Source organism: Sciurus carolinensis, chromosome 17 (genome assembly GCF_902686445.1).
Source record: "Sciurus carolinensis chromosome 17, mSciCar1.2, whole genome shotgun sequence".
NCBI classification, from domain to species: Eukaryota; Metazoa; Chordata; class Mammalia; order Rodentia; family Sciuridae; genus Sciurus; species Sciurus carolinensis.
The window spans coordinates 1,678,226-1,705,967 of NC_062229.1; the positions used below are offsets into that span (position 1 = coordinate 1,678,226).

At 62.0% G+C, this 27,742-nt stretch overlaps 1 protein-coding gene across 1 annotated transcript; it reads left to right on the plus strand.

The window, feature by feature from the left end:
- Positions 1-1,575: 1,575 nt before the first annotated feature.
- Positions 1,576-20,521, plus strand: Gna11 (G protein subunit alpha 11). The gene is made up of 7 exons (XM_047531150.1): positions 1,576-1,805; positions 11,658-11,842; positions 14,120-14,274; positions 15,067-15,195; positions 17,373-17,502; positions 17,585-17,738; positions 18,522-20,521. Exons 1-7 carry the CDS (start codon positions 1,670-1,672, stop codon positions 18,710-18,712), a joined length of 1,080 nt encoding a protein of 359 aa, XP_047387106.1. The 5' UTR covers positions 1,576-1,669; the 3' UTR covers positions 18,713-20,521.
- Positions 20,522-27,742: the final 7,221 nt, after the last annotated feature.

Here is a 27,742-nt window from a genome sequence, read left to right on the forward strand (position 1 = left end):
TCAGGGAGATAACCTTCCCGCACCCCCATCAACCCATAAACGGAGACTTTGACCCTCCTCCCCTCCTTATCTCAAGACGCTGAGAGCAGCAGATCAAGGGCCAGCGCCAAAGACGTGACAGGCGGCTGGGGCTTGGAATCTGGGCGGGGCCCGGTGGGGAGAGGGCGGGGTCAGGCCAGGCCAGGACAGAGGTGCCAATCCAGGGAGCCTCTCGGCTTCTCCCCTGCAAAATGAGCTTCCTGCCCCAAGAACTCTCCATCATTCCAAGCACGTGGACCAAGCATCGTGTGTGTTTAGGTTTCTTTCGGTAAAAGGCCAGGTGGAAAATGTTTTCGAGGGCTGGGGATGTAGCTCGGTGTAGAGCACCCCTGGGTTCAACCTCCAGCACAAGAAAAAAAAAAAAAAAGAATCCCTCAGGGCTGGTTAGGCCGAGACCCCTCCGCAGAGGAGCGCCACAGCGTAACAGGGTGTGGTTATGTGCCAATAACACCGTTCTTATGGACGTGAAATTCCAAGTTCACGTGGCTCAGAACATGGCTCTATTTTTAAATGTAAAGCCATTTTGAGATCTGCTGTCCAAGAGCTGGCAGCAGCCAGAACTGACCAGGGTGGCGGCCTGCCAGTCCCTGTCCTAAGTGGCCACCAGGCAGGCCCGCCTCCACCTGCAGGCAGCTGAGCGTCACTGTCACTGCCTCCAGCCAGCAGAGAACACACAGGCGAGCTGCGCCCGGGCGGGAGGGCATCCCAGGAGGCCGGGAGGGCCAGGAGGGCTTTAGGCAAAGTCAGCCGCGGGAACACACTTGTGTTTCTGCAAGTTTGGTGGCAGCTTCACCTGCGTGATGAGCATCGACATGTCAGCTCGCTGCGTAGATTTAAGGGGCATACGGCAGTGCCTGGTACACAGCAGGTGCTCCGCTGATGCCTGGCACGTGCCTGGTACACACTAGGCATTCTGTATATGGCAGGCACAACAGGAATGCCTGGCGTGGGCCTGGTAAACAGTAGGCACTCTGTTCCTGCTTGTATCTGTCTGGTATTATGGCAGGCAGCATTGTCGAGTATACAGCGGGCGCCCATCAATGCCTGTTCCAGCAATGAAGGCGCGCAGGCCGTGGAGACGGGCCGAGAGCGCCCGAGCACGCCCGAGGCGGGGGAGGCGGGCCGAGTCGGAGGCCGAGTCCGCCGCATTCCCACAATCCCGGGCGGCCTCGCCCGGCTCTCGGCGGCGCAGCCCCTTCCCACGTCGGCGCAACCAAACGCGCCCGCCCCGCCCCGCGCGCCGCGCCCCGCCTCTGGGCCGCCGCAGTCCCCGCCCCGCGGTGCGCGCGCAGGGCCGCGGAGCTCCCATTGGCCGCGCCGCCTGCCCGTCGCGCGCCCAGCGGGCTAGGTTGTGCGGCGCCGTCGCTCGTCGCGGCGGCTGCGGTTGGCGGCGGCGGTGGCGGCTGCGGTTGGCGGCGGCGGTGGCGGCGGCGCGGCGCGGGCGGCGGTGGGTCCGCGGCGGCGCGGCCGAACGGGGTCGGCGGCGGAGGCGGCGGAGCGGGGGCCCGGGCGAGGGCGCTGCCGGGCGCGGCGGAGGCGGCTCCGGCGGGCCGGGCCGGGCCGGGCCCGGCGGCCGGGGGGCGGCGGCGGGGGCGGCTGGCGGCGGCCGGCGGCGGCCGGGGCCGGGACGATGACTCTGGAGTCCATGATGGCGTGTTGCCTGAGCGACGAGGTGAAGGAGTCGAAGCGCATCAACGCCGAGATCGAGAAGCAGCTGCGGCGGGACAAGCGCGACGCCCGGCGCGAGCTCAAGCTGCTGCTGCTGGGTGAGTGGGGCCCGGCCCGCGCGTCCCGTCCCGGCGTGGTCACCCCCGCCTGGACCCCTGGACGTCAGCCCCGTCCCCAGAGGTCCAGCCCTGCCCCGGGTCCCTGGACTGTCACGCTGCCCTGGTGGTCAGCCTGTCCCGTGCCTGGACAGTCCGCACGACTCCAGTCCCCTGGATGGTCAGCCTGACTCTATCCCCAGAGGACCAGCCCTTCCAAAACTTGGAGGGTCAGCACTGCCCATGGTGCTATCCTTCCCCATATCCCCGCAGGGGCATCTGCCTATGTTGTGCAGGGCGGCCCGGGTCTCAGTGATCAGTCTGTGCCTGTGGCCATCAGTCCTTTCCCAGATCTCAGGAGGGTCGGCCTGACCCTGCTGTGTTGGGCAGCCCAAGCTCAGTTTGCTGCAGATTCTGTGGTGTTTTCATCTGCCTGTGGTGGTCAGTTATCCCCATCCTTCCAGGGTCAGCCCCTGCCTTAATCCCTGAAGGGTCAGTCCCTGCCCAAACTGGCCTGAGTCCACAGTGGTCAGCCTGTGCTGATCATATGGTGGTCAACCTTTCTGTAGTGGTCAGCCCTGTTGCAGATCTGTGTGTGGCCAACCCCTGCCCTAGCTGTCCATGGTGGCCTTGATTATTTGGTGACCAGTCCAGCTTCCTTTGTGGCCTGTTCCTGTTGTGATGTCCAGGATAGCCTGGATCCCTGTGTGACCAGCTCTTGCCATGCTGTCCATGTTGGCCTGCTCTTTGGGGGTTAGCCTTTGTGGTCAGCCCTTGCCCCTGCTCTCCAGGTAGGGCTCCTGGATCCCTCTGGGGTCAGCCCCTGCCTGTGTTGTTCAGGCTAGAGCCCCTGGAACTCTTCGTGGTCAGCCTCTGCCTGTACTGAGTGGGGCCCTGGCTTCCTCCAGGGCCAGTCTCCTGCTTCTTTGGAGTTAGTACCTGCCTTTTCTGTCCAGGTCAGGTCCCTGCATCCTGGGCTCCTGGGCAGCTTCCTGCATCTGCTCTCCACATTGGCCCCCCGGACCTTTGGGGCTCTGCCCTCTGTACCTTGTGACAGCCCCTCCTGCATAGGACTGGCCTCTAACCCACCCCACCCAGTGTCTCCCTCTTGCTGTCCCTGTGTCTCTGCAGGGCCAGACCTTTGGGCTGTGATCCACAGGACACTCACCCCTCACCTCCCAGGTTCCGCCTGGACGTGTCCCATCAGGTGGAGTCCTGTTCACTGCAAAGACTCAGCTGTCCCCCTCCAGACTCCGCTGTGCCCAGCTCCCCTGCCTCCCTCCCCTTCACAGGGAAACAGTTCCTCTGCGTGGAATACACCCTGCTGGGAGCAGGCAGCCCCCCTTTGGGTTGATGCTGAAGGACGGCTGTGGGTTGTCAGGATGGCCCATTCCTTGGCCTTTGTGGCCTCTGTCCTTGGTGTCCTGGTGGAGCCGTCACACCCTCTAGGGAGAAGGTTCAGTGGGAGTGTGTGTCTCCATGGCCTCAAGGAACACCTGTTGCTAGGAGCCAATCAAACCAGCTGTCTGGTGTTGTCACCCCAAATAAGGGCCCCGGGGAGGACTGGCCCCTTCAGCGGTTTGCAAAACAAGCTCTGGCCCGCCAGTCCTTCCCTCCTCCTTCCCAGGTTGCTGGGTTAGCTCTGGACCCTGGGCATACGTAGTGCATATGTGCCCTGTGCCCACAGGTAGCCTTGATGGGCTTGGTGTGGCTGTCCCCGAGTGGACACACCGGGGACCTCACCGCCACCCAGCCGGGTGGCAGAGGAGCCAGCTGGGGAAGGGAGCGTGTTGCCTCCCTGACTTGAGCTGGGCTCCTGGCCCAGGCTAGAGGCACCTTCTTGAGAGCTTGTTTGGAGATTCTAGCAGGGGAGCGCAGCTACTCGTATACCCTTGACCGATTAACGGTCCTCCTCTATCGGGGAAGGTCGTCCTCTTTGTGTGCGCAGCTTCGGGAGGGACGCACGTGGAGCGGTGAGGGAGGAAGGGGACATCCACCTAGCCAGCCAGATCAGCCGAATCAACCCTGGTGATCAAAGGGGTGACAGACGTCGCAGCTAGGTCGCCCTCACATCCGAGAGGCACCTTCCTGAAGTGCCTCCAGGTTGACTTTCCAGATGTGTTGGGTTCACCTAAGGCTTCACGGTGGCCATCTCTCCAGGAAAGGGAGGCAGGCGGAGGACAGCGTGGTCCTGGCTGGCTTCTGCAGCGGGTGGGAGGCTTTTCTTTGCTGTGGGGAGAGAGTTAGGATGATCTGCATCAAAGGACAGTACAGATGCCTCGCCCTGCCGCTGTGACCTCAGGCCGTCCTCCCCTGTGAAGCCCAGCAAATGAGCCTGGTGGTTGGGCCTGAGGTTGGGTCCACGTTGCTGCCAGAACTCCCATGCCTGCGACTTTGCTGAGCCCAGACTCAGGCTGGACGTCTTGAAACTCCCATGCCCGTGTCCTGCAGTGCCCACCTGTCTGTAGACCTACTCTTCCCCTGCTGGGTGACCCCAGCAGACCCCCTTCCCAGCCTGTAAAAGGGGCATCCTGTGAGGCTGATGCCAGGTTCAGGGTAGGCAGGGCAGAGGGGAGAGTGTGGAAGCCCTGTGTGCCCAAGGACGACAGGCGTAACGGCGTGAACATCACACAGGGACTCAGGGCCACGCTAGGGGATTGCGGGGCTTTGCATTGGCCTGGGTGTTGGGAGCTGGATGGACGCAGCACACTTCTGTCCAAGCGGCCTTTCAGTCCAGATTGAGGACTTGCTGGAAGAATCGTGACCTGTGGGTTGGCACTTGAGGGAAGGGATTCACTATTAAGTGCCCCTCTACCCAGCCAGTACCCACTCCATTTTCCCAGTAAGCCAGCCTGAGTGCACTGATTGTCCCCATTGGGCAGGAAATACATTGCAGGTGGACTCTGAGGTTCCCAGCCTGAGGCTGCTGTCCACTTACAGCGGGTGGCACATTCGGGTACCTCTGAGTGGTAGCCACCTGGCCCTGCTGCCAGGGGTGGAACCAGGCAGGCCTTGCTTTTCCCTGGAACTCTTCCCCGGTCCCCCTGCGGCTCCTTCTCAGAGTCACAGAGTGGAGTCAGGGAGGCAGGGAGCACGCTCTGTGGTTCTGGCCTCTCCCCAGGCTGGGGAAGCAGGCACGCTCTGAACACCTGGTGCGCAGCAGGTGGCGCATGCTGGGGAGGAGCTGGTGCACTGGCTCCCGAGCAGCATGTGACCTGTGAGACTGGTCAGCTAGGCGGGGTCTTCCTGGCAGCACCGTGGACATTAGGGCCGGCCGTTCTCTGGGGGCGTGTCCTGGACACTGTAGGGTGTGGACAGTGGCCTGGCCTCCACCTGCTCTAGGCCAAGAGCTCCAGACAGTGACAAGTGTGTCCTGGGGCAAAGCACCCCATTTGAGAAGTCCTGTCACACAGTGGCGTAGGATGTGACGCGCTGGCGGCAGCTGGTGTGTGATGGGCGTGCGGTGCCTCCTCAGAGTTTGGTGAAGGCTGGTGGCGTGTCGTTCTGCTGAGCGGTCCGTAGTCCTGTCTCGTTTCCCTGCTCCCAACATGTGCGAGCACTGCTTGTGGGTTTCATCTTATTCCTGGTGCTGTCTCCGGCGTGTCCTGCCTTCCTGTCCATGGTGGTGACCACCAGCAGCGGGCCTGGGCGGTGGGGACTGTGTGTGTAGTGAATGTGCTGATGCAGCCTCCACCCGACATGCTGCTGCCGCTCGTAGGGCCCCCAGGAGCAGGGAGCACGGAGGGGCAGAGGCCCCTGAGGAGCCGGGTGCTGGGCTCCCCACAGGCCCCCAGACCCCTGTCCCCAGCGCCTGGCTGTCGTGTTTCCATCAGTTGGTGATAGACTCCCTGGAGGCCGCTACCTGAGCCTCTTGGCAGGAGTGTGGTTGGGAACTGGGGACAGGGAGTGCTGTGCCGAGAGGCCCCCATCCTAGCAGGGCTGAGCTCACGTGGCTCCAGCCTTTCTGACAGTAAAGCCGGTGGTGAGTTCTGGAGGCTTCCTGTCCGCCCTGCGGCCCTGGCCTGGTAGCCAAAAGCCTGGGATCCGGCCTGGGGAACGCTGGCCCCAGGAGGACCGGGTGTGCCTCCCTGTGGAGGAGGACACAGGACGAGCTTGCTGACTTCTGGCAGGGTCCCTGTGCCTTGTACCCGCAGACTGTGGAAGCAGGAAGCACCTCGGATGGCCTTGTCCACCCTGGAGCCCGCAGGAGAGGGACAGCACTCACCCCAGGATGTGCGCTTACATCCTTTACATTTAAATTCAATGATTAGCTGGGTGTGGCGGCACACGCCTGTCATCCCAGCAGCTTGGGGTGAGGTAGGGGTGGCAGGTTCAAGGCCAGCCTGGGCAACTCAGCAGGACCCTGTCTCAGAATGAAAAATAAAAGGGCTGGGGGTGGGGCGCAGTGGGTAATCGCCCGCAGTTCAGCCCCCAGTGCCCAGAAGAAGAAGAAGAAGAAGAAGAAGAAGAAGAAGAAATCGGCCAGCTGGAGGCCAGGGTCGCCCAGCCCACTGCCCTGGGTCACCCCTCTGCTCCGGGAGGGTTGCTCCTCCTCCCACAGCCACAGGGCTGAGCACCTGAACTGAGTCCTGCAGTAAAGACTGCCCCACACCAGCAGGTGATGTGCCTCCCCACTCTGGCCAGGCCCCTCCTGAGGTCAGGGGTGGGCCTTGAATGCGGTGTCCTCGGGTCACGGAGGTCCTCTGTGGCTGTCCCTGTCCGGGCCTCCTGCCTCCACACTGCGGTGGGACCAGCAGTGCCTGTCCTTGGCTCAAGCCACAGAGGGGTTTCACTTGCTGGCTTTTTCTGTGGAGTCCTGCTCTGTCGGGGACCAGGATACTTGGCAGCAGGACCAGGGTTCTGGCTGTGGGAGTGTGGGATGTCTTGGTGTGCAGCCACCAGACCATAGGGGAGTGGTGAGGCCCAGGCGGGGTAGCAGAGTGAGGGGTCCTGCGGGACCCTAAGCAGATGCCCCCAGGGACCTGGGGATGCCTGGCAGTACTGCAGTTTGACAGGCATCCAGTGGCTCACAGCACTGGGCCGCTGGGCACCGGGTCACTGGCTTGGGGCCTGTGCCACCTTGCGGTCATGTGTGCTTCTGCCCTCGAGGCCTGCGCCTTCTTCCTGGGTCTCCTGCCCTCCTGGCTGCAGCAGCATTCTTCTCCAAAGGCCTCCTGCCGGATCGGGTCATCCGGGCCCTCTGAAACTGCTGCCCTGGAACCAGACTCCCAGCTGGGCACCCGAGCCTGTGCCCCTTGCCCACCTCTGCTCCCTCTACCCTTCCTTGCACGGTCTCTGTGCCTTTGGTGTACAGCTGGCTGGAGCATCCTGCATCTCCTGGGTCCTCTGGGTGTCCCAGGTCTCTGGGTAGTGAGCAGTTCAGAGGCACCTCTGCCACTTGCAGCTGTGAGACCTCAGGCCCGTGTCTGTTTCTCCACGGGGTGCAGTTGAGCTCAGGGACCTACCTCCAGTCCCATGAGCACAGGGGGATCTCACATGGCTGCACACACCCAGGGTGAGCCTGGCTGCAGCGGGCCTCCACAGGAGCTTTTTCCCAGGAGGCAGAGCCAGGCTGTAGGAGGCTCAGCTGCACACTTGCGTCAGGCATCCCCACTTGGGCCTGCGGACGTGGGGCCGCGTCAGCCTCGGGGGTAGGTGTCCTGGGCGCTGCAGGGTGCTAAGCAGCATCTCTGACCTCTGCTCACTCCAGTTCAGGAACACCCCGAGTTGTGACAACTATGGATGTCCCCAGACATGGCCCTGTGTCCTTGAAGTGGTGGGATCACCCCTGCTTAAGGACTGCTGACCTGTGTCTCTCAGGATCCCTTCCCTGCCTTTTTGCTGCTGGTCAGCTTCTTGTTCTGCATCCTCTGTCCAGGACACATGGCACCAAGCCACAGGGGTTTCCAGGTGCTTGTTGAGTGACTTGTTGGCTGATTAAAGCCCATTTGCTGAGGAAATGAAGGGAAATAACCTGGCATTCCGGACTCCTGACACCCACAAGCTCACCCTAGCTCTGTCACCAACTACCTGTGACCATCTGCACCAATCCGCAGGCAGGTGGGACCCAGGGACAGTCTCCCACCAACTCCTCTTGAGTGCTTTCAGAGCCGGGCTGCCCAGCGTTGGGGGAGAGCACATGAACCAGTCTTTTGGTGTCATTAAGCCTCAGTTTCCTCATCTGTCAAAAGGTAGCCATGGTCCTCTGCCGTAGAACTGTCGCTGGATTAAACTGAGGGAGACCAGTACTGCCCTTCTCCCGCAGTGGGTCACCCTGCTGTAGCTACTCCCTGAGTGGGTGTGGCCGAGCTGGAGGGCTTCCTACTGTCGCTTCTCCCCAGTGGGTGTGGCGAGCTGGAGGGCGTCCTGTAGCTCCTGCCCTAGTGGGCGTGGTAAAATGGAGGGCCGTCCTATTGCCATTCGTCCCTGAGTGGGCGTGGTGAACTGAAGGGCCATCCTATTATCGCTCCTCCCCAAGTGGGCGTGGTGAGCTAAGGGACCGTCCTACTACTATTCCTCCCTGAGTGGGCGTGGTGAACTGAAGGGCCATCCTGTTGTCGCTCCTCCCCGAGTGGGCGTAGTGAGCTGGAGGGCCTTCCTACTGCTGCTCCTCCCCGAGTGGGCGTGGTGAGCTGGAGAGCGGTCCACTGTCGCTCTTCCCGAGTGGCCGTGGTGAGGTGGAAAGCCCTCTGTTGTTTCTCCTCCCCGAATGGACGTGCCTAGTGGGAGAGCTGTCTTCTGACCCCGGGAGGATGCTGAGCTGCACTGTGTATAGGCGTCTGTCCTGGCAGACTCTGAAGCTAGTGCTCCCCATGTGGTCCTGCTGAAGTCAAATCGCTGCCTTCTGGGACCACCAGGAAGATTGAGGGTGACAGCAGGAAAGGTTGCGGCCATGCTGGGGCACACCATCTCTCTTACCTCCTAGTCAATCCTAAGAGGTCTGTGCTGATGGGCAGTGGTTCCCTTCACGCCTGCCTGGGCCTGTGTCGTGGGGCGAGTGGTGCTTGACCTGCTCTCAGTTGCTGCTTTTCTGACCCCTAGGGCCAGGAGTGGTGCTTGGCCTGGGGTGTGTAGTGAGCACCGCGTGCGGTGGGGACTGCCTGCCCCTCTGGGCTTCACTCTGCTCAGGGCCTCTGAAGGGGTGAGGCTTGCCTGGTCTGAGCCTCCCTGGTGACAGATGGCAGCTGGGCAGACACACTCTGTCCCCATGCCTTGGGAGGTGCTAAAGTTTGGTTCTGGAATGTCCCCCAAAGACCCAGGTACTAAAACTTGGTCCCTAGATGGGGCTGTGGGTGTGTAGTGCCTTTAAGAGGTGAGACCTGGTGGGAGGGTTTAGGTCATTAGGGGGCCTGCTTGCACAGGTGACCATGGGACCTGTCCCTTCCTCTGCCTCTGACCCTGGCCATCGTGAGGGTAGCGGTTGGCTTCTGCACCATTCCTGCCGTGGTGCGCTGCCTCCACCGAGGCAGGGGCAGGCGCTGTGCCTGCACGAGGACTGGAACCTCCACAACCAGGAGTCGCGATAAACCTTTTCTGTGTGTAAGTCGAGCATCTCAGGTGTTAGAGTAGCAGAAAGCTGGCACTGCCCAAGCCCAGTGTCCTGCTCACATGCCCACAGCTGGGTTCAGATGGGCAGGTGGGCAGGACTAGGGACTCACCAGGTCTTCCTGACTCTAAGGGGGCTTTAGAAAGGGCACTGATAAGACCCCAGGATGCAGGGACAGGGCTGCTCAAAAACAGATGTTGGTGGATGACACGTGACTGAGCGGGGTGGGGTCAGCCAGCCAGCCTCAGGGTCAGTCTGCAGGGTTCTTACTGTAGCAGGGTAGTGAGGGGCCATCGATGTCTGCACCTTTGAGGCTGCGGGAGGGGCAGCAGCCAGCCCCAGCCACACCAGGGTGGAGAGATAAGGCTATTTCTCTCACTTCCTGTGGTTGTCACGTCGCCTGTGGGGCCCCTAGTGTCAGCAGTGTGGGGCCCCTGAGCAGGTCCTCTCAAGGTCCTTGCTGGCTGAGGGGCTGTCAGTGTCCCTCACTTCTCTTTAAGGAGGGACCATGTCCCTGACAGGGACACTGATGGTACTCAGACCTGGCAGTTCACAGCTCTGTGGCCTCTAGGAGGGACTCAACCTCACTGCCTCCATTTCTCCACCCATTAAATGGCAACTGCAGCGACAGGCAGTTCTGTTGCTCCTTCTGGATGCAGTGACTGGTCTGTGGACCATCTGAACTGGGCAGTGGCTGTGGCTGTGTTCTGCTGTCCTCTGCCGCTGGAGACTGCCTTCCTCTAGGCCTGCAGCAGCTCCTGGCCCTCTTCCACCCCGCTCCTGTCATTGTGGGCCTGGCCCGCGTGGGTGGCGCAGGTGCCTGTGCGCACACGGGGCCCTGGTCTCCCTTGGCCCCGGGGGCCTTCCTGCTTTAGTTCCCATCTCAGTCTCGGGTGTTGAAGGCTGGGCTCTGGCCCTGGAGCCCCGAGGCAACCCTCAAAGCCCTGCTCCTGGCTCCGAGGTGCACTCTGGGGTTGCAGCCGTGGCCCCGGCCTGGGGTCGTGGGCAGGGCGGCGCTCGCTCCATCCATCCTCCAGCTGCCGCGAGTGCGGGCTGTGCTCCTCCTGGGCTCTGAGTCCTCCCTCCCTTGCCCTCGCCCCTTCCGCATGTGGAGACTGGGAGGACTCCTGGCTGGCCTGTCTCGCGGCATGCTTGAGGCTGAGTGTGACTTTTTCACTCTCAAGCTGGATGGCGGCCTCAGCTCGGCTTCCGGCCCCTCCTAGTGGTGACAGTGAACTGCCCAGGCGTCCTGCAGGGACCTGCTCCACTGACCGCAGGGGCCCTGGCAGGAGGAGCCGGCACTGTGACCGCGGGTGGCAAAGCGCCTGCTTGTGGTTGTGTGGGAACCTCTTGGAGACGTGGGTGCGCCAGACCCTGAGACTTGGAAGAGCCTGGGGGCAGGGCCAGGAGGCAGGCCGGTCCCTTCAGCCCTTTCAGGAGTGTTGTGCAGCTCTGGCCACGTGGGGGCTGCGGCAGAGGGGCCCGCAGGATGGGGTGCCCAGTGTCCTCCACAGAAGGGACCGTGTTTGGGAGTGCTGGGTGCTTGCTGAGAACTGTGTCCAGGTTTCCGCCCAGGGTTCCTGCTGTGGCATTTGGGAAAGGGAAGGACCTAGGGACAGCCTGACTCCACGACACCACCTGCTCCCAGGCGGTGGGTGGGTCCCCCTCCATTCAGTGAGGCGCGGTGTGACCCCCGCCTGGTGTCACCTTGCTGTGACCCTGGCCGCCATCATGTCCATTCCCGAGGCTCCGTCACTGCCTCAGCGTGGGGGCCCTGGAGGAAGCCAGGTGCTTCTCTGCAGATGCCAGGCGCTTCTCCTCTGGCTCCCTGTGCTGCTGGAGGCGTCCGGCATGTGCTGTGTGGGGACGCAGGCAGGAGGAAAGCATCCGGCGGTCATTCTCCCTTCTGTGGGTGTTGGACAGTAGGTGGCTGATGTGGGGTGAGCGAGAAGTGCTGAGCTCGTGAGAAATGGGGACTTGGGAGACTGGGACAGCACAGTGCCGTACAGTCCAGTCGGGCCCAGAGACCACGTGGCCTCTGAACTCCTGACCTCTGGGAGGGTGGTCCCTCAGGGCTCCTGGACACAGCTGCCAGAGGCAACAGAGGCAGCTGTGACGGCAAATGCTGTTGTCCCCGAAGGGGGAAAGTGACCAGCTAACCCGATGCCAAGGAGCCTGCCTCGCTCCCTGCCTCACTTCCACATCTGCAGAGTGGGCAGGCCGCACGTCCCGCGTCAGGCCCGGCCGCTGCAGAGCTCTGTGTGCGGGGACCGTGGGCAGCGGCCCTGGCTCACCTTCCCCGCCCGCAGGCACAGGCGAGAGCGGCAAGAGCACCTTCATCAAGCAGATGCGCATCATCCACGGCGCCGGCTACTCGGAGGAGGACAAGCGGGGCTTCACCAAGCTGGTCTACCAGAACATCTTCACGGCCATGCAGGCCATGATCCGCGCCATGGAGACCCTGAAGATCCTCTACAAGTACGAGCAGAACCAGGTGAGCTGCGGCGCAGGCGCCCCTAGTCCTCCCGCTGCTGCCCCGGCCTGCACAGCAGCGCCGTTCCCTGGGTGCCATTGGCTGCTGTGATGGACACCACCTGGTGTCCCTCGGGGGGCTGTTGGCTCCCTGCTCTGCCGATGGGGACCTGCGACCCTGCAGGGGAACCGCCTCTCCAGGCCACCTGGGCAGTTGAGCAGTGAGGCCCCGCACGCACAGGCAGCCTCCGTGACACCTGGTGCAGGTGCAGTTGCCAGGGTGTGGCTGGCACGGTGCGGCTCACCATGCAAGTGGCAGCTTAGTGGTCTTAGTGTGCACAGGGTTGGGAGCCCTCAGTGTCACCTGGCTCCCATCCCTCCCTCGCCCCCGTGTCCCCCTGTCCCATCGCCAGACTCCCCTGTCCTGGACCTTCCTGTCCCTGGTCCCACACTGTGGTCTTGTGTCGGGCTGTCACTGAGCACCAGGTCCTCAAGTTCATCCACGCTGCAGCTGTCCCCACGCTCCAGCGTGGGGGGCCCGCCGTGTGCCCCCTTCGTCCACTGATGGGTGTGCGCACCCTCCCGCGGCCACTCTGAGCCGTGCTGCTGCGTGCATGTGCCCTGAGGCGTCTCCAGGCCCTTGGGTTTGGATCCTGCTGAGGACCTGCCAGGTGGCCCTGGGTCGAGGCCGCACCATTTCACGTGCCGCCAGCGTGTGCTCGGCGACCCTTGCTGGAGACCCCTCCGGCCTTTCTTTCTCTTTTATTCTTCTTCCCTTTTTTTTTCTTTTTAATAAAAGATGTTTTTTTAAAGAATCTTTTTTTCGTTGTTGATGGAGCTTTGTTTTGCCATTCGTGTGTGAGAGGCGCTGAGGGCAGAACCCAGCGCCCGCCTGAGCTGCCTGACGGGGATGGCTTGCCTTTGCGGTCTGTCTTCAGGAACGTGGGTCTTACCCCAGAGACCCAGGTTGCCCTGTGCCGACCCCGGGCTTGGGGTCTGTCTGTCCAAACGTGCTTTAGGTCAGTCTGTTTACTTGAGACTCCCGGGCACTCAGCCAGGCCTCTGACATCTCTTTGATTTGAGCCCCCCACCCAGAAACTCCAGGTCGCTGGAGACCCTCATAAGCCTGGGGTTGGGTTGGGGCCTCGCTCTCTGGGGCCTGTGGGGTCCTGCCACGGATCTGCAGTCTTCTCGCCGTGACTGCTGAGAGTCCAGCACTTGGGCTGTCGGGTCTGGACCGCGGTCACGACAGCCACTGGGTCCGTGAATGGAGTCACTGGTGTGCACCTTTGGTTGCCTCCTGCCTGTGGCTGCTCTGCTAGGATGGCAAGTAGATGGCTGTCTGTGTGGCCACAGAGCTGGCAGGTTCTCTGCCCCCTTGGGAACAGGCTTGTCCCTGATCAGCAGTGTCGGGTGGTGGCTTCCTGGAGGCACCCTGCTCACCCAGGTATCCCCACGGGGGCCACAGGGGCTGTGGGTTGGAGAGGGCTGCCCGGCAGGGCACCAGCCCGTGAGGACGGCCCCGGGTTCTGGGACCCAGCCGCAGGCTGCCCTTGTTTTCCACTTGGCCGGTCACATCCACCCGCAGTCTGAAGAGGGGCAGGTGGAGAAGAGGCCTCTGCCAGGCGCCTGCCCTGCACAGTGAGCGCGTGCCGCGGGCCTGGCCCTCCTCCCAACTCCTGAGGCGCGAGGCCTCCACTGCGTGCCTGGGGTCACGTGGCCACCTGCCGCGGGCTCCAGTGCTGGCTGTGTGGCCACTGAGTGCAGGCGGCGCTGCTGGGCGTGTTGAGTGAGGCTGGCTCCTGGAGGCTGCCCCGCAGCCCGGCCCGCTTCCCCTGTGGACTGGGACCCAGAGGGCAGCATCCTGGCACCTCTGGGAGAAGTGGAGGTGGCGTGCGGCGGTGCCCCTGCCTGCCAGTGCCTGGCCTGTCCATCCCGGCCTCAGGTCGGGGCCGAGTCCCGTTTGTGGGGCTTGTTGTCGTTCTTGGTTCAGGACGTTTCTGTTCGCGTGTGTGCTGGCTTCCAGTCCCCTCGTGTCCCCACTTGAAAAGCAAATCCGAGGTCTGCCGTGCAGCCCTGGGAGGCCCGTGGGCAGCCGCCTCGTGGGGCCTGTAGTGAGGCTGAGTCTGCCAGGCCGGAGGCTCCAGGACCTTGGCCTTGGGAAGCCAGTCCTGGGCTCCTCTTCTGCCCTGGGCACCATGCTGCCCATTCTGGCTGGGACCTGGCCGGGCACCCTGCCTGAGCTCTGGGCTTCTCCATGTGGCCAGGCCCTGCCCGTTCACGGTGCCCTTGCCCCCAGGCCAACGCGCTCCTGATCCGGGAGGTGGATGTGGAGAAGGTGACGACGTTCGAGCACCAGCACGTGGAGGCCATCAAGACGCTGTGGGAGGACCCTGGCATCCAGGAGTGCTACGCCCGCAGGCGGGAGTTCCAGCTCTCGGACTCTGCCAAGTAGTGAGTGCCCATGTCCTGCCCGCCAGTCTCGGGCCTACCACAGCATCCTGCAGGGTCGCATCACCCCTGCGCAGGTTGTGCCACGTGCTGGACGTCAGGACTCGGTCCCCCCGCCTGGGTCGGGAGGGTGGGTGTGCCTTCGTGAGTTGGGCCTGGGCCCTGCCAGGCTGCTCCTGCTTCTTCCTGGGGGAGCCCTAAGCTCTGTCTTCTGGCAGCGGCCACCTCTGCGGGACCACCAGGGCCAGGGTGGGCTGCCAGCCTCCCGCCCCCCCCGGCCTCCCACCTGCCTGCCCACCTTTGGGAGACTGTGGTAGAGCCCAGACCAACAGGGGCTTGGGGCGTGGCGCCTGGTGGGAGGAGGACTCCAGCCAGACCCAGCTGGGAGGCCTGCTGAGGACTGCAGAGTGGGTCTTGGCCAGGGAGGGCCTTCAGGGCCCCCGAGGAGCTGCTACTGCGAGGTGAGGCTGGACACACTGGACAGCACCTCGCGTGCCGTGACGCGCCGGCAGCAAGATGAGCGCAGTGGGCCGCACACCAGGCTCCCGGGGCAGGTCCGCCCTCCTCTGGGAATCTGCAGCTGCCGTCAAGTGACACGCCTTCCCTCGCCTCCAGCCAGGGCCCGGGTGGCCAAGCGAGAGCCTGTTGCTGCGACCCAGGGGGCGTGGGGGTGCCTCCCCTTCCCCGCAGCCTGGCCCTGCCTGGCCCCCGGACCCGCAGCCTGGCTGTGGCGCACGGTGCCGGCTCTGCCCCTCCTGGGCGGGTGGCCCAGCAGCCCTGCCTCCTGTGTTTCAGCTACCTGTCTGACGTCGACCGCATCGCCACCTCCGGCTACCTGCCCACCCAGCAGGACGTGCTGCGGGTCCGCGTGCCCACCACTGGCATCATCGAGTACCCCTTCGACCTGGAGAACATCATCTTCAGGTGCGGCCCAGGGCGGTGCCCTGTCCCCAGGCCAGGGCCGAGGGCAGGTCCAGGGCGGGGTGGATCGTCCTGCCTGGAGGTGCAGAAGAAGCCCGCTGTCAGAGGCTGCCTTTCCTCGGCCCCCGAGCCGGCCCCGGCCAGGAGCTGGGGAGAGGTGAGGCGCTCCGAGCTGCAGGCCCAGGGCGGGCTTCCTAAGGCCCTGGGGTCCTGCCCTGGGCTCTGGGTCTGCTCCAGCTGCTGGACCAGTGGTGGACGGAGGAGTCCTTTCTGGGCCCTCCCTGGACCCTGTGCGTGGTGATCGCACGGCTAGAGCGGGCCTGCTGCTGCCCCTGGGCACGTGAGTCCCCGCTCGGGGACTCCACACCCGCAACAGGGCGTCCCAAGTGGGCAGTGAAGCAGGGCTCCAGTGGGGCCCTGGGATCTGCCTGGAGGCTGCTTCGGCCTCAGTGCTGCCCAGCAGCCCTGCTGCTCCGGGGCTCTTGCCACCCTCCCCAGCATGGGGCCTGCGTCCAGGCTCTGAGCTGGTCCCTGCAGCCCAGGCCGGTGCTCTGGACCCTCAGGAGCTGCAGTGTCCACCTTGTTCAGTGAGACCTGAGGTTTGGGGTTGTTTTCTTTTTTTCCCGTGGGGCCTGTGACCTCAGAGAGTGGTTGAGGCCGCCCAGCCAGGCCTGGTGATGGCTCCCGCCCGCTGTGCTCCTCCCTGTCCCCTTGTCCCTGGGGTTGCTCTGCCCTGGCCGCACCGTCAGCAGCACCCTGTCTCTGAGCTCAGGCTCGGAACACCATCTCCATGTGGCCGTGGCCTGTCTCCTGCCCTCTGCTGGGCACACGGCTCCATCACATGCCCCGGCCCTCGGCCCATCGCCCTTGTCCCTCTCCGTGAGCTCAGAGGGCTGACCAGGGGTCAGGGTCCGAGTGTGCCACCCAGAGGCACTGGGGATGCGTGGTTGCCCAGCTGTGAGAAGATCCTGGTCCCCAAAAGGGAGACTCGCATGGCAACAGGGCTCCCAGGGGCTCATGTGCATCAGGACGCCTCAGGGCTGGAGAGGCTGTGGTCCCACAGCCAGGCCCTGACCACACGCCCACTGCTGCAGCTGCCAGCCTGGGCCAGGTCCCGGCACACCTGCCATCCACCTGTGCCCACTGCGCCCCTCACGCCCTGCCCGGGCTCCCTCTGCCCCAGGCGGGCACCCTGGGCTTGTGCCTGCACCCTGCCTGTCATCAGCAGGCCCCAGGGTGCTGTCCCTGCCTCTGAGCTAGGAGGAGTGCCCACCACTCGCTGTGCCCAGAGGCGACTCCCCGCTTACCCTTGCCCTCTGCCTGGTGCCGCCTGCCCGTCATGCTGGACAGCTGCACCCGCTCCTCTCCCAGCAACCGGACAGCCCCCTTGCCCTTGGCGGCTGCCATTTCCCAACGGCTGAGGTGCATGGCAGGCGTGAGAGACATCAGGACTTGCTGGACCCTCCAGCTCTTTCTCGCTGGTGGACGAGGCTGCGGTGGACGCCTGGCCCGCTGCCCACTCCAGGAGAGGCTTTCTGTCCTCCGTGGGTTGAGATGGGGCAGCAGGTCCCAGGGCCTGTCCAGCTTTGGCTGCATGGCGCTGCCAGGGCCTCCTGGGGCCTGTGCCCTGTAGTCTGCCTCCACCCCCAGCTGGGTCTCTGGTCTCAGAACTGTCCACACTTGTGGGGAGGCAGAGACGCCGCCCTCCGCGTCTCCAGATCCAGCTGGTTGTGGGGAGCACTTGGAGGAAAGCCACCTCTGCCCTGGGCACGCAGGGATCTCTCCTGCTGGCCTCCCGAGCCAGGCAGGGCACGGCTGTGCGCCTACGTCTGCACCGCAGGGTGGCGCCGCTGCTCGGGCACCTGGGCCTGCACGCCAGCCCTGTGCGCCTGTTCCCGTGTCAGGGAGCCTGGCCCGTGCTGACCCCACGTCCGGCCAGCTGCACGCTTTACATGAGGCACTTGGCGCCTGTGGGCTCGGGGACGGCTGGGCTGGTCAGGGGAGGTGGCGCCACCTTGGCTGAGGGGAGAACTGCTGGCTGGGGACGGGCTCCTGGCGCGCGCTGGCCTCCGCCACACCTGTGGGACTGGGCTTGTGAGCAGCTTCGGGTGGCAGCCACAGCCACAGGTTCAGGGCTGGTCTCCCGGGCGCTGAGCGCTCGTGGGCCTGCTTCTGTCCAGGATGGTGGACGTCGGAGGACAGAGGTCCGAGCGGAGGAAGTGGATCCACTGCTTTGAGAACGTGACGTCCATCATGTTCCTGGTGGCGCTCAGTGAGTACGACCAGGTCCTGGTGGAGTCGGACAACGAGGTGAGTGCCCGCCCCGCCTGTCCCGGCCATCCTGTGCCTGGCGGCCTCCCTGGCCAGGCGGCTCAGATGCGCGCTCCCGCAGAACCGCCTGGAGGAGAGCAAGGCGCTGTTCCGCACCATCCTCACCTACCCCTGGTTCCAGAGCTCCTCCGTCATCCTCTTCCTCAACAAGAAGGACCTGCTGGAGGACAAGGTCCTCTGCTCCCACCTGGTCGACTACTTCCCCGAGTTCGACGGTGAGCCCAGACCCGCCCTGCCCCGTGCCCCTGGGTGGGGGGTGGCTGCCACCACTGTCATCCCCGTGTGGAGTGGCCGCTGGCAGGCACGGAGGCCTGGCGCTGTGGTCCTCCGCTGTGTCCCTGGAGTGCCGTCTTTGGGAGAGCGCTCAGGGTGGGCGCCCTGCGTGGGCGCATGGAGTGGCCCTGGCCGCTGACTCCCAGCAAGAGGAGCCGCGGCTCCTGTGAGCCAAGGGCGGGACGGCCTGTCTGGTCAGCACTGCTGCCGGTGGCCTGTCCCGCAGGCTGCCTGGGCCGTGGGTAGGAGCCAAGGTGCCAGGCCCTGGCTGCTGCCCCAGCCCCACATGGAGGTGACCATGTGGGGGCAGCCCTGTGGTGGGGGGCTGGCGAGGCTCTGTCTCCCTCAGCAGAGCCCTGTGACCCTGGAAGGCCGTCCCTGCCAGGGTCCTGGGCGGGAGGGCGGGAGGGCATGTGGGGAGTGGGCCAGGGCATGGGGCGCCCCGGGAGCAGGGCGCGTGCAGTGCTGAGAGGCGCTGCGGTCTGGGGACCCTGGCGGTGCGCTGAGGCCAGGGAGCTGGGCCAGTGGGGGCGGCTGAGGGGCCGGGTGGAGGCCTGGCGTGCCCTCAGCGCTGCCTCAGTGGGCCTGGCGGGACCGCAGTGCCCAGGGCCACGGCACAGGGCCGGGCGCCCCATCCAGGGCCGCCTGGGTGACCCAGGGCAGAGGGCTGGGGAGGAGCCCGCCCAGGGCCTGGGAGGCCCAGCCTCACCCCCGTCCTGCCCCAGGGCCCCAGCGGGACGCGCAGGCGGCGCGGGAGTTCATCCTGAAGATGTTCGTGGACCTGAACCCCGACAGCGACAAGATCATCTACTCGCACTTCACCTGCGCCACCGACACGGAGAACATCCGCTTCGTGTTCGCGGCCGTCAAGGACACCATCCTGCAGCTCAACCTCAAGGAGTACAACCTGGTGTGAGCCCCGCCGCGCCTCCCCGCCGCGCCTCCGGCCGTGACTTCTGGCTCCGTTTTTTTCTAAAAAAAAAAAAAAGGAAAGAAAAACAAAAAAGAAATGGGAGGTGGGGGGGGCCCTGAGAGCGGAGCGCCCTGCGCCCTGCGCCCGCCTGCGGCTGCCTCCTGCCTCCTGCCTCATCCTGGCTCCCCAGGAGCAGAGGTGCGGGCCTGGGGCCACGGACCTGCCTTCGCCAAGTTATTGGGTCCTCGCGCCCACGCTGTGGTTTTGCCCCCTGGACTCCAAGAAGTGGGGGTGGGCGGCGCCCGTTGCCCGCCCGCCCGGAAGTGCCTAACCTATATATATATATATATTTTTTTTTTTGGGGGGGGGGGGGGAGAAAAAACCAGTTCACCTGGCTCCCAGGTCGGAGGGACCCCGCGGTGCCTGGTGGCCGTCAGCCCGTCTGCCGGGGTCAGGCACTTCAGGATTCCTGTGCGTGGGTCCTGGGCCCGGGTCCTGCTCCTGGTGCCTGACCCAGGACCGTGCTGGGGACAGGGGCTTCCGCTCGCTCCGTTGGCTCGTCGTGGTTTGGAAAGCGAGGGTAGACGGGGACTTTTTCAGAATCTTCTCAGGTCTGTCCCCAGAGGCGGAGAGGAAAGGTGGGGGTTGCTGCTGGCGGCCATGTGCACAGCTGTCCCCAGCACTGTCCCCAGCCTGCCGCCAGCACCTGCGCCTTGCCAGGCCATCGAGGGCCCGTGGTGGCCAGGTGCTGGGCAGGGTGAGCGGGCACGCCAGCCCCAGTGGCCTGCAGACCAGGCCCCGTGCTCAGCGTAGCCGCGCCTCCCGAGACTGGCGGAGAGCGGGGGTGGAAGTGGCCGTCCACTGTGGGCTGCTGAGCACCATGGCGTCTGTCGTCCGGCTGGCTTTTTGCACGTTTGTCCTGGGAGTGGATGGCCAGTGATGCCCTTGTCCCTGGCGCCCAGCGGAGCCTGCTGCAGCTCTGGGCCTCGGACGGGGCACAGAAGAGTCAGCTCGCGGCGAGTCGGCCCGCAAGCCACTGGAGAGAGGACCTGAGGGGCTTGTGCCAACGGAGGGCCCCTGCAGTGGTCCAGGTGCCAGTGGACATTCCTGGCCGTGGTCAGTGGGGCCTCAGCGTCCTCAGGCAGGGCGTCCCCCTCTGTCCCCAACAGGGGTCCTTCCCTGTGCTCTGTGCACCGAGAAGGGTTTGTGCCAAAAGCCCTGGCAGCAGGGCTGGGCAGGGTCCCAAGGGCAGCTGGACATGACGAAAGGGAGGAGGGCAGGGTCCCTCACACAGGCCTGGGCCCCTCCACCAGCCAAGTGTTGACCCCTCTCAGGGCCGCGTGCCAAGTGTCCCTGGACTGGCCAGGGCCTCTGCCCAGCAGAACCCAGGTCGCAGCCCCGTGCTGGTGCCCCGGGCTGCAGCTGCTGTCCTTGCCCCGGCGTCCCCTCTGAACGCCGTCGTGAGCCACCCCAGTGGCCTGGGGGAGCCCTCAGCCAGGCCCCTGCTGCGTCTGGCGACCTGGGCATCACAGAGCCCTGGTTCCGCACGCCGGGGACCCGGCCTGGGTGAGGGTAGAACGCCTTTTACGCCTTCCGCCCCTCGAGGTGCCTGTGTCGGCGTGTTGGGGACAGTGGGAGTCGGGCGCGTCTGGGCTCCACGTCCACCTCCTGGACTGAGGGGAGGGCACCAGGGTCCCCACGGCAGGTCAGGGGCCCTGACCCCTTAATCCAGAGGTTCCTGATGGAAATCGACTTTTCATATCTTTCTCTTGAAATGAATTGTTTTAAATTGGAATAAACTTGGTTCCTACACGCGTGGCCCTGTCGGCTTGTTTCCTGTTGCCAGCTAGGGCACCGTGGGAGCAGCCGGCCTGGCCCCCAGCCCCAGGTCCTCGCCGGCCTCCCGCCTGGCTCTGGCATGCTGTCCACCTCGGGGCCTCTTCAGGTTACTTGCTTGGCCCCTGACGTCCAGCCTGCTTGAGGGCCCATGTTATTTGGGGACTGGGCCCAAGAGCTACTCCAGGACACTCGTGGGGCAGATGTGCCTTCTGCATCTGCCCAGGGGGCTGTTGGGCCAGCGGCCTCTCTGCTCCGCCTTCAGGTAGGATTTCCTTTCCACAGACAGTTGCAGCTCTGGTAACTGCACCACTACCATTTAGCCTTTCCTAGCGCCCAGTTCAGGGGTATTAGCACATGTGCAGTGTTGAGCGACCATCACCACGTCCTTGTCCCCACCCCACCCCAGCTCCCTCCCCTCCCAGCCCCTGCACATGCTGTGCTTCCTGTCTCTGTGGATCTGAGGACTCCAGGGACCTCCTGCGGGTGGGTCCCGCAGTGGCCCTATGCCTGGCTCTTTTAATTAGCATGAATATCCGTGAGGTCCATCTCATTGTAGCAGGTGGCAGGATTTTCTTCCTTTTCCTGGCTGCATAATATTTCACCACGTGGATGCACCACATTAGCCATGCACTTTGGGTTATTGCTGGACTGTTTCTACCCCGGCTGTTGGAGATCTTGCTCCCTCAGTGGTGCTGTGTGGCTCTCAGTTCTGGGTATGCAGTTGCATCGTATCCAGCAGTGGCTGCTAGTCCTATGGCTGCACCATGTCCCATCCCCCAGCTGTGTGTGGTGGTTCCAGTTCCTCCCTCCTCCAGTGTTACTGCTTTGTCATCAGGCCCAGTGTGGCCCAGTGTGGCCCTGAGTGAGGACAGCAGCAGGAGGCAGCACTCCCACCCGCCAGGCAGGAGGGGCAAGGGTCATCCTAGGCAGTCTGTTCAGAAGGGAAGGAGCCACACTCTCACCTGAGGCAGAGGCCCAGCCTGGGTGAAGGCCCGGAGGCAGGACAAGCCTGGCAAGCCAGAGGCTCAGCGAGGAGCCTGTGGCTGGAGCAGAGGGAGGAGGGAGGGGGAGAAGGCACTAAGGAGGGGCCTGGGCTTTGACCCCAGGGAGGTGGGAGCCAAGGAGGGCTGTGGGCAGAGGAGGGCCTGGCTCGGGTGGCAACTGACGCAGGAGGGCAGGCTGGGCTGAGGGTGGGAGGTGACCTGCTGGCCCAGCAGACGGGAGTTTCTGCACCCTGGGGTCCAGAGGAAGCCGCAGGGGCCGGTGTTGTTGGTGGGTGCTGTGCCCGCCGTGTCCAGCAGGCGTCGCCCAAGGCCGCAGCTGGCCTGTCGGATGCCCCATCTGGAGGACGGCCTCCCTCATTCCAAAGGGGAACAGGCTCTACAGGAGCCCTCGGCGCCCTGTTCTGCAGGGCCACACCCGTGGGCACGAGTTGCTTGCACGACTGGGTGTCATGAGCCACGTTGCTGTGGACAGAGGCCCATGCGCATCTGCAGGGGCCCTGCGTCCAGTCCTGGGCACACCCTGCAGCCCGATTATTAATGAATGGCAAGAACCACGTGGCTTGTCTGGTAAATCTGCGGAACCAGGAGGGCTGGGGCAGAGCCCAGTGGTTCCAGCCCAGCACTGGAAGGCGTAGGAAGGGAAGCCAGCCACCAAGGTCCCCAGTGCGCACTTGCAGCAGAACTGGGAAGAACTCGAGAGGGGCAGGCGCACAGGCACAATCCACCGCAGGCAGGCAGACTGGCTCTGAGGCTGCCAGCCACACCGACCTGACGTGGAGCGGAGCTCCCCATGGCAACAGCAGAGGCCTGTTATGGCCACAGGGCGAACCCCAGCACACCTAGAACAGCCGACTTGCCCAAAGCATCGTCTTTGACCCTAACAGAACGAAACTATAAACTAAGAGCAGAATGACGGTTACTTGGAAAATCCTCCTAATGTTGGGAGTTAAGTGACACATGACTGAATTATCCAAGGGTTCAAGAGCCTCAAGGGAGATTAGAAAATACTTGGAACTGAATGAAAGAAAATAGAATCTATCAAAATTTTCGGGGCGTGAGTCAGGTACGGTGGCACATGCCTGTGATCCCAGCTACTCAGGAGGCCCAGGGAAGGGACACAAATTTGAGGCCAGCGGAGACAACATAGCAAGACTCTGTCTCAAGAATTTTTGTAGGATGCAGCTAAATCAGTGCTTCAAGGAAAATTTGTACCAGTGAAGTGCTTACATCAAGAAAAAAGAAAGGTCTCTGCAGTATTGCCCAGACCACTGCAATAATGTGATTATTGCAAAAAAGGAAGGGACAGGTTTTTGTTCCTCATTGCACATAAAGGTGTATTTACACGATACAGTTCATTGGGTATGAATAGGATCATGTCTAAAAATATGCATGCATTGCCGGGTCAGTGGCCACACCTGTCATCCCAGTGGCTGGGGAGGCTGAGGCAGGAGGGTCACAAGTTCAAAGCCAGCCTCAGCAACTTAGAGAGGCCCTAAGCAACTTAGTGAAACTCTGACTCTAAATAAAAAAGGGCTGGGCAAGTGCTTAGTGATTAAGCACCCCTGGCTGGGTTAGACCCCTGGCACAAAACAGAACCCAAAACCTCGAAGAACTGCACATACATAAATTTGACATCTTGGAGGAAATGGGCAAATTTCTTGAAGACACACACTCAAGAAAAACAGATATCCAGAATAATCCTACACCTGTTAAAGAAGTAGAATTTGAGTTAAAGGCCTCCAAAGAAAAAGACTTCAGGCCCACATTGTTCCATTGGTGAATTCTACCAAACCTCCGTCTGGGCAGCTGTGGTTCAGTGGTGGAGCACTTGCCTAGCGTGTGCAAGGCACTGGGTTAAATTCTCAGCACCACATATAAATAAATAAAAATAAAGGTCCATTGACAAATAACATAAACCAAAAACCCTCCATCTCTCCCAGAAGATAGAAGGGGATGTGCTACTTCCACCTCCTTTCTGAGACCAGCATTATGTTGATACCAAAATTAGGTAAGGACAGTGTAAGGAAGCCACTGAGCAGAGTCCCCCTTGAACACACACAAGCATCCTTAACAAAACACCAGCAAATCAAGGCCAGCAATCTTCAAAAAGAAAAGTACATCACAACCAGGTGGGGTTTATCCCTGGAAGGCGAGGGAGGTTTAACATTAGAAAAAAAATCAATGAAAATAACTTGCCATTCAAACTAAAGAAAACATGATCACATCAATAGATAAAGAAAATGCACCTGACAAAGTCCAACATCTCTTAAGGCTACAAACTCTCAGCAAACCAGTAATAAATGGGAACTTTCTCAACCTGATAAAGAGAATTCACATGTGCGTGCACACACACACACACACACACACACACACACACCACAAATGCACTAACTACAGCAACCATCATAATGTGAAAGATTTAATGTTTTCCCTTAAAGATCAAGAACTAGACAAATATGTCCATACTCACCGTTCCTATTCAACATCACACTGGAAGTCCTAAAACATGCCACAGTAAAGAAAAACAAGTGACAGATTGGAAAGAAAAAGAGAAAACATAACTATTCACAGGTAACACGATTATCTACATAGAAAATCTGTAGGAATCTACAAAAAAATGAAGATTCTGGTATTAATGAGTTTAGCAAAGTTGGAAGGTACCTACATACAAAAATCAACCATATTTCTATACAGTAGTAGTGAACAACTGGAAACCCAAAATTGAAAAACAATACAATTGCTCCAAAAAATAAAATACTTATGTGTAAACATAATGAAATATGTGCAAGCTTGTATGCTGAAAAATATAAAACCTCGGCAAAAGAAACCAAAGGAAACTCAAATAAATGGAAAAGCATACCATGTTCATGGATCGAAGCCTCAGTACAGTTAAAATACCAATTCTCTTTAAAAATATCTATAGATTTAATGCAATCTCAGTCACAGTCCCAATAAGGTTCTGTGTACCCATAGAGAAAAGATTCCAACGTTTATGTAGAAAATGAAAGGAACTAGAATAACCAAAACAATTTTGAAAAAGAACAAAGTTGGAACAATACAATACACTAAGAACACTGCATGAGTGCTCTCCAGAGAAATCGAGTCAATAAGATAGATCGCTAGGTGATCGAGATGAGAGATGAGAGATCATAGGAGATAGATGAGAGGGAGAGAGAGGAAAGACAGGCTGACGTGATCGTGGAGGCTGACCAGTCCTAAGTACTGCAGTGAGCATGGCGGAGACCCAGGAGAGCTGACGGGTTGGCGCCACTCTGAGCCTCCACTCTGAGGACGAAGGCCTGAGAACCAGGAGAGGCAATGAGGGAAGCTCCAGTCGGAAGGTCAGTGGACTCGGAGGCAGAAGAACCAGCACCTGGGCTCAAAGGTAGTGATGCCAGCGGGATACCTCCCTCCACCTTTTGTTCCATTCGGGCCTCCGGCTGTTTGGACAAGGTCCAGGGCCTTCTCTGTCACTCAGTCCACTGAGTCGAACGTCCATCACATTCAGGAAACGCCTCACAGATGCACCCACAATAATGGGTGCCTCGCGGCCTGGTCAAGTTGACAAGTAAAGTCAGCCGTCCCCAAAACCGTCACACCACACCCGTCAAACTGCAGTGATCGAGAGGATGTGATATTGGAAAAAAGACGTCGGGTCACGGAGCAGAATCCGGAGAGACTGCGGCGGTGAGATGGCTCCCAGCAAGGGCACAGCAGGGAAAGACTGCCTTCAGCCAGCGACTCAGGACACCTGCAGACGGAAGCACGGAGGGACCCGCTTCCCCCAGGCCGTGCCCGGGCCCACTCGGGGGATGACCCGCCTCAACGTTCGCCAGACCGAAACTCAAAGCGAGAGAGCACGTTGTTGGAAACCTGCATTTCGGCAAAAATAAAACAGCAGAAGCACGAGAGAGAGAAGGTGCAGCACCTCTGCAGTCTTCTGGCCACTCGGCAAGTTCGCTCACGGTCACCCGGCCCCCAGCCCCACTTCCCGGGGTGTCCTGGAGCCATGAAGCCGACCTTCACCTCCAAGGGCACCAGCGCGCTCGGCACTGTGTCTGTGACCTCCACGGGCAGGGAAGCACGGAGACGTCCCTCGGAGGACGAGAGGCCACGGTGGCAGGTCCTCACAGGATGGTCAGCCCTCTGACGGGTGACCTGGCTGGGGCGAGGCCCTGCGGTTAGCGCTAGCCTCACTCAGGCAAGGCCCTGGGCTCCACCTGCAGCAGCGAGGGGGCGGGAAGCAGGAATGTGCCTCCGGTGTCCTCAGCAGCGGGGACAGCCAGTGCCCAGGGAAAAGGGCAGTCTCGTGGGTCGCTTTGTCACACGGGGGTGGCTCCACGTGGAGGGCAATCTCAGAAAGACAGAGGTGGCACGGCTCAGTGGTAGAGGCCTGCCCGGGCTGTGCACGGCCCCGGGTCCTCTCCCGAGCACCGAAAAACCAAACCAGGCAAAAGCCCAAATGAACCGTATGCCAAGACAGACCCGAGACTCAGAAATGAACACCCTAGAGGTCGGGCAACGGTTCCCAGGGTCCTGACCCAGGCAGGAGGGGCTGGGGCTGCGGGGCAGTTGGCGTAGCCCCCGTGGGCCTGGGGATGCACCGACCTCGCAGCTTAGAGGTTGTAGATGCCTGTTCTCTGCATCTTCCATGTCTTGTTCAATTGGTTTTGTTCCTGGGGATCAAACCAGGGGCCTCGCGCGTGTGAGGTGCACACTCGGCCTCTGAGCTCGCCTCAGGTCATTTTCTGTATTTAAAAAAAATAATCTGTGCACACGTTGTTGCCTTGTATTCCCAAATGAACCCAGAGCACACGACGGACGCCCAGGACGGGCCACCTGTGGACAGGAGGCAGCTCTGCCCCTCTGGGGAGCTGCGGAGAGGTCTATTTTAAACCTGGGGAGTTGAACTAGGCAGGCCCCAGCCCCAGCAGGTGGAGGGAGCAAGCGGGCCCTTTGCTCTGAGGGCACTGGGAGCCATGGAAGGCTGAGGCGCAAGGATCTGAAGTCCCAGCCAGCACTGCGGCCAGCGGGAGGGGCTCGGCCCAGCTGTGGGCTCTGTTGGCTGCGCCTGTCCACTGCAGCCCGCCCAGCTTCTGCCGGGCTGCCACCCACTTCTGCCTTCTTCGCCTGCCCCAGAGCAGCCGAGTCATCTGGGCCTCTGGCCTTGGGGCACAGGCCCCTACAGCCAGCCGGATGGGGTCGGTGGGCAGGGCAGTGCCCGCTGGCCCCGGCGACCTGGTAGGGCCCTATCCCACTTCCCATCTGCCATTCGTTATGAATCAACAGCAAGGAAACCGCAGGTCGCCTGGTGCTGGGCAGGCGGCAGCCGGTCCACGCCCCGTGAGCTGGGGTGGGAGGCAGGGGACTGTTGCTGGCAGCGGCCTGTGGCCCGTCTGTGAGGGGTCCAGAGGCCCCCACTTACATGAATCTGGGGGGGTTGAGCTGGAACTTTCTAGAGCTTCTCCAAGGGGATTCCGTGCGCAGAGGTCTGCGGGGGCAGGAGCCAGCGGGGAGTTCCAGGAAGCGAGGATCGCCAGCCTCCCCGCACCCCACCCCCATCTTGCTTCCAGGCCCTGGTGGGAGCGAAGTGGAAGGGCGAGGGGCTTGAGTTCTTGTTGGGAAGACCCCAGTGGCCCCAGACTCAATCCCCAGTCCTCGCAGCCCAAGGGCCTGACTCCGCCGGACCCCACAGGGACCCGGCCCACCTCCCTTTCTCCACCCTCTTTAAACCCCCACCTCCCAGCCCCCGGTACCTCCCAGAGGGAGCCCCCATTCCACAGGCTCCCGCATTTTTATTTTATTTCTTTTGTTTTTATTTTTGGCCTGGGGATGGAACCCAGGGGTGCTCTACCACTGAGCCACAGCCCCAGCCCTTTTTATTTTTTATTTTGAGACAGCGTGTTGCTAAGTTGCTCAGGGCTGGCCTTGAACTTGAGAGCCTCCTGCCCCGGCCTCGCCAGTGGATGGGATCGTAGGGATGCCGCTACCAGGCCAGCCAGGCTCCGTGTTTTTAAAACCTTTTAAAGTGTCATCATCTGAATGCTGGGCAGGTTCCATTTGTCCCCCGTCTGTCCTTGGTGCTGGGGACGGAGCACCGCCCCTCCCCAGACCTGCCCGGGCCAGGGGTGGGCTCCCCGCTCCGCCTCCTGGCCGGCTGGGCGTCCCGTGCTCTGCGACTCGGTTCCTC